This window comes from Syngnathoides biaculeatus, chromosome 18 (genome assembly GCF_019802595.1).
Source record: "Syngnathoides biaculeatus isolate LvHL_M chromosome 18, ASM1980259v1, whole genome shotgun sequence".
NCBI lineage: Eukaryota > Metazoa > Chordata > Actinopteri > Syngnathiformes > Syngnathidae > Syngnathoides > Syngnathoides biaculeatus.
In genome coordinates, this window is record NC_084657.1 from 11361812 (window position 1) to 11373095 (window position 11284).

Here is an 11284-nt window from a genome sequence, read left to right on the forward strand (position 1 = left end):
ACTCCTCCAAATAGTTCCCTCGTGGTCATGGCACAAAAGAAAACACTTCCTTGGTTTTTATGTTCTTTTTCCTTGGGAGTCGTGTTCTGTTCCTTTCCCCTGTTCCAGCATCAGTTGCTGTGGCAGCACGAGTACAAGTACGACTCCTTCTTCTGGCCGAGGTTCAGTCCAGTTTCCTCAGCTGAAACAAAGCACAGCGTTGGATTTGTTTTCTACGTGTCGTGTATTTGTGTATTTAAGACCATTTTACACTCTCGCAAAGTTCCCCATGAATATGCAGTGTAGGCATCCTATTTGCTGTAGACCAAGACTAAGGCAGCTGTCTCACTAGCGAAAAGGAATTCTCCAGGGATCTGTACTAGATCTTCTTGTATTTCCTGTGAACGTGTTCTCAGGGTGTATGCACATTTTCATACAAGAACAGGAATTTCTGCAGGGACGTTTACTTGTCCACCTATTTGCTCTAAACGTTTATATTACCTATGGTCCAACAGCATGGAATGTATATTAATGTTAAATCATTTGTGAATGAAAAATGATTGCGTGATTCTGTTTTTTAACAACGTAATCTTACAAATTAGTTTTTTAATAATGCAGTGCGTTTTTTTTTTGTGTGTGTGTGTGAATCCTTTGAAATGTTTTAAATGGACAAAAGAAGACCACAATTTAACTGCGAATATGCAGAAAATGTCGTATTGAGTGGAATACAAACGCGCTCACTGTCCCCATCCAAAAGCGGCAAACTCGGCAAAATCCACCTTAATTCGTTTATTTTTCAGGCTGCCTGCGCTCAACGAGAAGGCTCACCTGTCATGTACTGGAAGGTGGCATTGCTGTAGTCTTCAGCCACTTTCTGGAACAGCTCGTCTGTGGCAACGAAAGGTTTCGAGTTTAACTTTCATTCGTGACAGCATGCATTTCATGTCAAACTTTGAAACGGATTTGACAAAAGTGTACGAAATCTGAAGCGTACGAATGCAGTGTTCGCCTGCCCATTCGGCCCGCATACTTGCGAATTTTGGTCACCCATGTTTTTTAATTATTTACCGTATTTTCCCGGTTGTAGAGGTTTTAAATTCTCTCCACGGTGCACACAGAGTTGCAACTTTTGTTGGGTGACTTGTCCAACAAGTGCACCAGTTACGCTGTTAGCATGCACTTTTACATACTACATGCAAAACTGTTAAACTGAATGAAACTGTAGTTGCCATCAGCCATCTTGATACTCCCAAAACAACCACGCCGACCTGTGCGTTAATCGCCGGTATCGTGGCTGTGAGAAAACATTCCACTGATAAGTCAGAAAGATTTACTTTGACACTTAAAGTTTCTTTGGAAAGGTTTTTTTTTATTAATTTTTTCTGATTAGCTTAATTCACTTGAACAAAGTTTTGTTTCCGGTGGTTGTTGTTCACTGTTTACCCTGCGCTTCACCTTTATAGGCCGACGGTTTTTCGCGAAAAAGCCATGTAAGTATTTTCCCAAACTTCATCATGTTTTTATGACAAAAAATGCTTCATTTTTTTGCTATGTTATGATAATAGTGCTTCACAGCGTATTTGGGGAAAAGTTAACGTCACTGAAATCGGGCCCTAGGTAATATGCAAGGTTTCTTGGTAGTCGCGGTGTTCGATGTCTTTCCTTTGGCAATTCGCCTTTTTTGGCTTACCAAGTCGAATTACAAATCCTTCATGTTACCACAACTGAAAAAATGTCAAGCTCAAACAACTAGTTTTAACTCTACATGCTTAACTTTGAGAAAACCCCCGCCATAATACAACCTGTAAATCGTGTCCTCCACACGTTTTGGGAGTACCAAGATGGCGGCCAACTGGTTTCAACCAATCCACATGCTGCTAAATATGTATGCGTTATCCAGTTTTTATTCCACGTCATTGGTACACACTCACACAGGCAGCGTGTGGGTAAACGTCAGCTTCTTCTGCTCCCAGATGTAAAATGCAACAGTTCCTCACTACCTCGTGAGCGCCATCATATGGGAACTGACGTACATGCTGACAGTGTGCATTAATACGGGATCAATAATTCACTGATTTTCGTTATTTGCGAGGGTGTAAGGAACGTGACACTTTACATAAATCTAAACATGAGATGAGCCGGCACGTCTGCGGGCACTCGTGACTCACCCACGTTGCTTCCCGTTTTACTTGAGGTCTCAAAATGCTCCGCGCCAATCTCTGCAAACAAATAAATAAATATATAGATAGACAAGAACAGTCGAGTCATTCAAGAAGTGACTACAGAGGAACCGTTTTACAATCGGGCCATTTGACCAGCTGCTCGGCGGTTCCGCAAAGCCTGATTTCACACTTTTGTGTCAACGGTAAATCCCAGTTTCCCCTTTTTTTGAGTTTGCGCCGTTTTTTACGTTGTCACCTTCAGCAAAGTCCTGAGTGTCGTGGTAGTCGATCCGACGCAGACTCCGGTCCTCTTGGATCAGGTCGCTCTTGGTACCGCACAGGTAGATCTTACAGTGCTGCAGACACGTTTAAAAATAAATAAATAAATAAAAAAATTAAAACATGATAAGATCACATCATCCTCTGAGAAGCTCTCGCACCTCCTCGCACTTTTGCAGTTCTTTCACCCAAAAACGCGCTCGCTGGAAACTGCTGCTGTCTGTCAGATCTAAAAAAAAATTAAAATAATAAAAAAATAAGTACTAGATGCAGATAAAGTGTGCTTCTGCATAGAACCCCAAAAACTCAGAAGGCAGGAGATTTCCTCCCAAAATTTTTGAGGGTCAATACAAGAACCAAACTCAATTTTTTTTAATAATCTTAAGTGTGATACGTGATAAAGTGGGGGAGTTTTATTCCCCAGAGGTTAAAAAAAATAAAAATCCTAAAAACCAGAATCCAAAACTGTTAAACTGAATGAAAATATTCATTACAAAAAAGTGGAATACATACTGATAATAAAACTTAAAACATTCATTATTAAAATAAAATGTAAAATACATACATATATGAAAACTTAAAACTATATACATGTAAAAACAAAAATTAAAAATATCTATGAATCATGTTATTTAATATTAATCCACAATGTTTCAAGTACTGTAAAGACAAAAAACATACAAAATGTTTTTCAATCCAATTAAAATGAGCGCATTCAACATAAAAAAAAAACAATATGGCCGCTAGCAAATGGAATTTACCGTAGCAGACGACGGCCGCCCGGGCTCCTCTGTAGTAGATTCTGCTCATAGCTTCATAGCGTTCTGAACCGGCCGTGTCCTGGTAGCGCGAGACGGCGGGGGCGGACATCCAGGCACGTGATAAAAATGATTATGCAGAGCGTGGAGGGGGGTAAAAAATAATGAAAAATCTGCTGCTTGCGCAGTAAGTGTGGTGATGAATGTGATTGGCTCACCCAAATTCCCAACGTGATCACTTTGTCTCCCACTCGGATTGGTTTGGCCACGAAGGCGGCACCAATAGTCTGTAAAGAGGATGTGGGATTACATTTTTAAAATATTATGGCAAACAGCAATGAGATTTTTTTTTAAATGAAAATTACAATCTCCAAAAATATACAACTTTATTTTTTACAAAAAAAATCATACTCAAGGCTAAAAATAATATTCTGACTTTATTCAAATCAGTTTTTAAAGTCATAATATTTTGTATTTTTGGGGGGATTCAAATGAAATAACATGAGAATAGTCAAAAAAAAATTAAATTAAAAAAAAAAAAAAAAGGTTATTTTCGTGAAAGAAAATGTCTGATTTTAGATCAAATGTCATCACGTGACGGTGAGGTTGTAATATTAAGCCTTCTCCCCCTCCCCTGGAAAAAATTAAACTCGCAACCATAATGTCAAAAATCTGTAAATGGGACCCAATTGACAATTCTTACGTTCTGATAGGGTCCGACCAGGAAGCGGTTATGGACGTATCGCTCCACCAGGCTGGTCTTGCCCACGCTCTCCTTGCCCAGCATCACCACCTTGGCGTCCACGCGCATGGCGCTCATCCTCCTCAACCACTTTGCGTCGACGTGGGGGCACAAAACGGGACCGGCGAGGATGACGTGAACGGAGAAGGAAGAGCCGGCCTGCGGCCTGATGCGCAACAGGTTTATTGAAAGGAATCAGATTACAGTTGTGAAATTGCGTATGATATGATCTGTTGTTTTAGTGCGGCGTGGGTTCGATTCCCGCTCGGTGATGGTTGTTGGTATTTTGTCCTGCAGCTTACTGGCGACCAGTAGTCCGCTTTTTGTCCGAAGTTAGCTGGGATATGCTCCAGCGACACTTGTGAGGATAGGCGGCTTGTAAAATGCATGGATGGACGGTAGTAATATTTCAACTTCACTCTAAAAAAAACAATCTAAATTCAAGTAAAATTATAACTTTAAACTTGAGACTATAACTCGACAATACAGTAACCAGCTTTTTCTCATAAATAGTTTGGTTTATTTTTCATAGTTTTTATCTTCTCAGGGTGACTTTATACTCGAATACTTCATACACGTCCCCCAAATATTATGATGTAAAGTATAACCCAAGTAAACTATTACGAATATATTTTTTACAGTCTCAAGGACTAAAATTAATACTCCTGATTAGTTTGTGTACATTTTTTTAGATGTTCTCACGTGAAGCTCACTTTGAAAATACGTAATTAATCGCTGTTGGTTTGGGGGAAAATTGGAGAGCTTACCTAGCAGCTAAACTGGACAACACGTCTTCATGGTCGCTTCTATAACAAGAGCAGCAGCAGCAACAGAAAGCTGTAAAAGTGACACTTAAATCGGCGTCCACGAAATGTTATTTTTCCGGCCGCGGAGGTGGCAGCAAAAGCCGCTTGTCATCTCAGCCCAGCCTCGGAAAGCTAAGCTAAACTAACGTAAACCGGCTGCTCGCCACGAACGTGCCCTCCCCTGTTGCGCAATAGCAGAATACGCCGGAGAATGTTCCAAATATTAAGAAAAAAAATGATAATTTCCTCTTGATAAAATCGGGAGTGTTGTCAAATGATGGGCGGCTAAAAGAAGAAGCACGCGACACGCTCGGGGGAGTAATTTCTCGAATTCCGCTTTGTTTGTCCGGGTAGGAACAAAAATAAACACGTCACCTTGGATTGTGTGTGGACGGAAGAAATAAAGTGGGACTCGGAAGGTTCGCTCTGTAACACTTAGAAAAACACGTACCGCTTTTTTTTTTAAATATATATACCGTTATGTTCATATTTAATTGAACAGCATTATAATTTGGTTTATTTATTGGTTAAAATCAAATATGGCATTTGCGCTTGGGAGAAATGTTTTGTAATATGGGGAATAATAGCAGGATAATCTTATTTATTGGCCAAGTTTGTTGAAAAAGACAAACGTCGCAGATTTGCGCAGGAACTAAAAACGCCTCCTCGGCTTGTTTATGGAGGGAAGAAATTAATTTAATTTTCATTGTAAAGTTTTGTAAAATCGGCAAAAATATTTTCTAGCAGTCAGGATATTTTAGATAGATGAGGGGAAATATTAACATAAGCATCAGCACCATACAATTTGCTGACCAAATTTAGGTTTAAAAATACAGCGTTGTTTTGTTTTGTTTTTGGGGGGTGTTTGAAGTTTGAAGTTCTTATCAAGAACTTCAAACGACACTTCTCCATTGAAAATACGATTTTCTTTTCTCAGAAATTATTCGAGCACAACATATCAAAAGACATTTAGTATATTCATAATGACTTTCACAAAGACACAAATTAGTCCATGACTCGCACGACGCCATTAATTTAACACATTTATTCGGAATTATCGAATTTCACGAGTTTGGCAAGCGTGTCGCCAAATGTGATTGGTCAAGACCGCGTCGGCGTCACAGATCCGAGAGCCGCGATTGGCTGACAACTCATCACTTCTCACTATCTGCAGGCACGCACACACAGACGAAAACACGGCTCGACGCAACATGGCCGAAGCAGAAGACCACGAAACAACTTCAGGTGGAATTTTACAGGAGATTTTCACGTCCCCTTTGAACCTGACGCTGCTCACCTTGTGCCTGTTCCTGCTGTATAAAATCTTCCGCGGGGACAAGCCGCCGGAGCCGGACGAGGCGGAGCAGCCTCTCCCCAAACTGAAGAAAAGAGACTTCACCCTGGAAGAGTTGAAGCCTTACGATGGAGTGCAGAGTCCCAGGATCCTCATGGCTGTCAATGGGAAAGTCTTCGACGTGACCAGGGGCAGCAAGTTCTACGGGCCGGGTGAGATTTACCGGACATTTGCGACAGCCGAATGCTTTATCGGGACCTCGAGCGCCGACGGAACACGGCAATTTATCGCGCTGAAGCAACATAAAAAAAAAACAAAGTGCGACAATCCTCAATTCGGGTTTTTCTGCCCGCCATCAGCCTTGAAACCGAAGATCGCCTACGCGGAAGACAAATTACAACGATAATAATTCAATAACTAGTCATCGGTCGTGTTTTGAAGTGGGTTCTCGCCAACTGCTTGGTGACATTTGTCTTCTTTGGTGGAAATTTGGCAATTTGCGTGATTCCCGGAGCTGCGCTGCTCTTCCATATTTGCAACCCAGCGGGACCGACCTCACTTTTATCTCATCTCAGTTTTGTAATCTCTGTTGCGTGTAACCTCTGACCGGCATTGAGATCACGCTGCTGTCATGTTGTGTGTGTGTGTCCCCCCCCCCCCCCTTCTTCATCGTACTACACGCCCATTACTTAATATTACTCCCATCTGTGAGTATTAAGTACAAAACGAGACATAATGAGCATTTCCCAACCACATTTTTAAACAGTTCTTTGGTGGAAAAACCTCCAAGCATCAAGAATTTTAGCAAAATTTAATACCCCCACTTTTATGTGTTCCTGAAATTAGGCCGTCCGGTCCAAATGAGCGAAGGTCACCCAATCTCATAAACTGTTTCCTGTGGCATTTGTTACCATGGCAACTTGGTTAACTGAGGAATGAATACAGCAAGACAATAAAAATGGTTCCGCTGGGGGGGGGGGGGGGGTTCGTGGATGTGGCGCGGGCAGTCTGGGCTCATATGGCCAGACCCTGTGAGAATATTGACTGTTGAGGCTGAGATTCTGAGGATGCGACGATTTATCGATTATCAAAATATTGTGCAGATTAGCTGTTGGCTAATGGATAAATTGTTGCGCCTCTGAAGGTTTTTTGTTGCTCGTGTATAATTTCACGCTTGATGGGTGGCAAGGCGCTCCAAAGAGACAGCTGTTTGTATACCTATCCATCAATTTTCTGAGCCGCTTATCCTCACGAGGGTCGCGAGAGTGCTGGAGCCAATCCCAGCTGTCAAGGGGCAGGAGGCGGGGTACACCCTGAACTGGTCGCCAGCCAATTGCAGGGCACATGGAGAGAATCAGCCGCACTCACAATCACACCTAGGGGCAATTTAGAGTGTTCAATTAATGTTGCATGTTTTTGGGACGTGGACACGCAAACTCCACACAGGCGAGAGCCGGGATTTGAACCCCGCTCTTTAGAACTGTGAGGCCAGCGCTCTCGCCAGTTGTTCCACCGTGTACAAGCCATGAAAAAGTCTTTCCGTCCCGCGTTTTCCAGAGGGGCCGTACGGCGTCTTCGCCGGCAGGGACGCGTCGCGAGGCCTGGCCACGTTCTGCCTGGGCGAGGAGGCCCTGAAAGACCAACACGACGACTTGTCCGACCTCAGCGCCGCGCAGCAAGAGAGCCTCTCCGAGTGGGAGGCGCAGTTCACGTGTGAGTGCCGCAAAGATGGTCTCATGACATTTATAGTCATTTTTATTGGTTCCCCCCCCTGTTTTAAATCTTTTCACACCACAAAAGCTAAAGGTGTGAAATTCTGAATATTTGTCTCATATCCTGCCTTCGCAGTTAAATACGACTACATCGGCAAGCTCCTGAAGCCCGGCGAGGACCCGACGGAGTACACGGATGACGAAGAAGGGAAGGACAAGAAAGCGGACTAAAAGATTTCAAAACCCGCCGAGTAGCGGTGGCTGGGGGGTGGCGCAAACGCTTTATTGAGCTATCGTTTTTTTTTTGGTTGTTGTTACTGAAATGCCATCAAGCTCACGCGAAAATTATGGCGCCGCCTTCGAGGAGTTCCCAGAAACTGGCTCGTTGTACTGTTTTGCAAATCTTTTTCCGAATAAGTACGTTCACGTTGATCCAAAGTCACGGATGACTTTGTACGGGGGGGGGCACTGGGGGATGGGGCTTCTCACTCAGAGCAAATGTAAGCAATGGACCAAGCGTAATCTTTTCATATGAAATCACGCTTTTCTTTTTCATTCCAATTACGACACTACCTGCTCTCCATTCATGTAAATTCATCAATAACTGTCGTTCGCTAAGGTTTGTACATACAGACTGTGATAATACCGTCGGCCTGGAAATGATATCCACTTAATAAATAATGCCATTTCTCTTTTCGCGGCGTTTTCTTGCAGTCGTGTCTCGGGATACGAGTTTAATCTGTTGCGCGACCGTGCTCGCAACTCGAAACGTTTGTATCTCAAATCGACTTTCACCCATCAAAATGAACGGAAGTGCCGTTCGTCTGAGCCCAGCTCCTGAAAATAAAATAAAATGAAAATTCATGTGTTTGTAAAGAAGCTATGAGCTTTATAAAAACATTAAGACCAATATAAAGAATTGAACAGTTTGCACATCCCGATTAATAATAAAACAATGGGATCTTAAAGGACATTTACATCACCTTTACTTCACAGGACAGTGCAGTTTTAGCATAATTTACTGAATTATGACAAAACGTTGATAAAACTGCAGTTTGTACTCGTAATTTTTTTTAAAAGGTGAATCAACACTTGAACTCCTTGATGTAAAAAAAAAAAAGGTTTGTGTCAGAAGTGGGATTCGAACCCACGCCTCCATTCGGAGACCAGAATTCCCGCTAACCGGAAGGAGTTCAGTCCTTGAGTCTGGCGCCTTAGACCACTCGGCCATCCTGACACTGATACGTTGCCCTGCCAGCAGTATAATTTTTATCATATGTGTACGGGGAGGTCATCCTGTGCTCGAGGTCATATATGTGATTATGATATGATTTTCTTTTTTTAATGGCCAAAAGGGTAACACAGCACACTTTTTTGTACGTTCTCAGGGCATAGCGCATGCGCTTTGACACTAATGCGTCATTTCCGGCTTTTTTGCTCCCGTCCGGCCATCTCCCATTTCCGCAGTTCAAGGGTATCGTACGCACCAGGCTAAGAGACATGTACAGATTTGCAAAAGCCGCCTTGAACATCACCGGTAAGCCAACTTGTGGGATCTGAATAAATTTTCTTTTTTTTACACTGTTGAAAAATTCATGAGACGTTTAGGTTATTGCTGGCTGTGAGTTTGTACTCGAGTGGGTGACCGCGGTCTGCGTGCTAACAGTCAGCTAATGCTAATGTTGTTTTAGTCTTAGCTTTAATTTTGTAATTTACATGTATGCGTTTTATAGAAAGTGACATTTCCTGACACTTCATTTGAGTTTTTTTCCCCTGTAACGTTGGAATGTAAAATGTGAGTTTTACCGGATCCGCGTTGTTGTGTACAACTACTGCATTTGAAAAGTCATAAATTGACTATATCCCATTTGTAAAACTGTCCTTTCTCCTGCTGATTAAACTAAATGTTCCATTCATAAACATGATCGTTTCACCACCTGCCTGGCACCCTCGTAACACTAAAACTCTTCCCTACAATCTTCTTCCCCCTTTGAAATCAATGGAAGTGCGACTTTTGAAATTGTGATGCAGATTTTAGTTTGACAAAAATCACCGCAGTCGATGCAAATGATTTGCTATTGCAGCTCGCATAAATTGATGCTGCAAAAGCAAATGTGGCCCCCCCAGACCTTCACTTCGACATGTTTATCATAAAGTTAGCAGGGGGACATTCCTCAGGCAAAGTTATTTTTAAATGCACGTGTAATGAACTCGTTTCTTCCAGGTCAAGCCGCACGCCAGGTGAGGCATGGATCCACCGTTCCGCAGGACTTCCACTCCAAGTATGGCACCGGCGTGTTGGTCGGCGGCATCGCCTTTTGCACGGCTGTGTGGTCGTACGTAAGTGTCACTGAATCGCGTTGTGCGCAGTCTTCCGTGTTGCCGATACGGAAAATGTGAGCGAGTCCAATTTTTTTTTTTTTTTTTTTTTTTAACTCTCGCCCCACAGGTGTTGACTCAGACTGGCATCACCTGGAATCTGTCCCCCGTTGGGAAGGTCATGCCCAAACCTTGGAGGGAGGCTGATGAGTAAAACGACGACAAAAAGCCGCCGCCATGGTAGAGATCCAAGCATAAAACTTCTGGGTGTACAGATGAAGAGTAAATATGTTTCAATATTGTCCAAATAAATGTGATTCTAGAGTTGTTGTTGTTTCTTTGCTGCAAGTACTGTGAATGTACTGTAATTGAAATCAAACTTTATTTACAAACCATTTTCATGGATAAAATGCAACACAATGTTTATTTGGTTAAAATCAACCCATTCCCTGCCACTTGTCCACTCGGGTTAAAAAAATGACATTTTAAAAATGAAAGAACTTTAATAAAATAAGTACTTAGCGCACTTTTTTTTTGTAAAATGTGATCATTGATTTTACTTAATATTCTATTCTATGGTTTTAGAAGTAGTTGGTAAAATTGATGACTGAAATTCTCAAATAGTGTATATACATTTTTGTGCCATCCAAAACATCGTTTATTTACATAAGCGTTCAACCTGTAGAGGGAATGATAAAAGGAAAAACATATTTGCCCTCTGTTTCTTTGTTGCAAGTACTGTTAATGTACTGTAATTGAAATCAAACCATTTTCATGCATAAAATGCAACACGATGTTTGTTTGACATGGTTAAAATCAACCCATTCCCTGCCACTTGTCCACTCGGGTTAAAAATTGACATTTTAAAAATGAAAGAACTTTAATAGAAGTACTTTGCACGGCATATTTGTGTGTGTGTGTAAAATGTGATCATTGATTTTCCTTATTACTATAAATGTTTTTAGAAGTAGTTGGTAAAATTGATGACTGAAATTCTCAACAAGCTCTCAAATAGTGTACATACATTTTTGTGGCATCCAAAACATCTTTTATTTACATAAGCGTTCAACCTATAGAGGGAATGATCAAAGAAAAACATATTTGCCCTCTGGAAATGTATAACGTGCCGTTTACCGACCGACCGTCCTTCCACAGCTGAATGACGTCACACCCAGCCAATCACACGCACCGCCCTATTTCCGTACCGCAGCCAATCATCTTGGAGCGGGGCGT

General features: G+C 41.9%; 3 protein-coding genes and 1 non-coding gene across 4 annotated transcripts; 2 read left to right on the forward strand and 2 right to left on the reverse strand.

Moving 5' to 3' along the window:
• Nucleotides 1–28: 28 nt before the first annotated feature.
• rab24 (RAB24, member RAS oncogene family) lies at nucleotides 29–4016 on the reverse strand. Its single transcript, XM_061804372.1, has 8 exons — nucleotides 3882–4016; nucleotides 3397–3465; nucleotides 3182–3260; nucleotides 2582–2649; nucleotides 2398–2497; nucleotides 2148–2198; nucleotides 808–867; nucleotides 29–181 (listed from the first exon to the last, which is right to left on the reverse strand). The coding sequence occupies exons 1-8, from the start codon at nucleotides 3996–3998 to the stop codon at nucleotides 111–113; spliced, it is 615 nt and encodes a 204-aa protein (XP_061660356.1). The 5' UTR covers nucleotides 3999–4016; the 3' UTR covers nucleotides 29–110.
• Nucleotides 4017–4074: 58 nt separating this feature from the next.
• On the forward strand, nucleotides 4075–8596 carry pgrmc1 (progesterone receptor membrane component 1). The gene is made up of 4 exons (XM_061804373.1): nucleotides 4075–4100; nucleotides 5901–6232; nucleotides 7578–7733; nucleotides 7869–8596. The coding sequence occupies exons 1-4, from the start codon at nucleotides 4090–4092 to the stop codon at nucleotides 7961–7963; spliced, it is 594 nt and encodes a 197-aa protein (XP_061660357.1). The 5' UTR covers nucleotides 4075–4089; the 3' UTR covers nucleotides 7964–8596.
• Nucleotides 8597–8853: 257 nt separating this feature from the next.
• On the forward strand, nucleotides 8854–10375 carry LOC133492279 (cytochrome c oxidase subunit 7B, mitochondrial). Its single transcript, XM_061804375.1, has 3 exons — nucleotides 8854–9269; nucleotides 9957–10072; nucleotides 10182–10375. Exons 1-3 carry the CDS (start codon nucleotides 9131–9133, stop codon nucleotides 10263–10265), a joined length of 339 nt encoding a protein of 112 aa, XP_061660359.1. The 5' UTR covers nucleotides 8854–9130; the 3' UTR covers nucleotides 10266–10375.
• trnal-caa (transfer RNA leucine (anticodon CAA)) lies at nucleotides 8859–8969 on the reverse strand. Its single transcript has 2 exons — nucleotides 8932–8969; nucleotides 8859–8904 (listed from the first exon to the last, which is right to left on the reverse strand). It is a non-coding gene; the product is annotated as a tRNA-Leu (tRNA).
• Nucleotides 10376–11284: the final 909 nt, after the last annotated feature.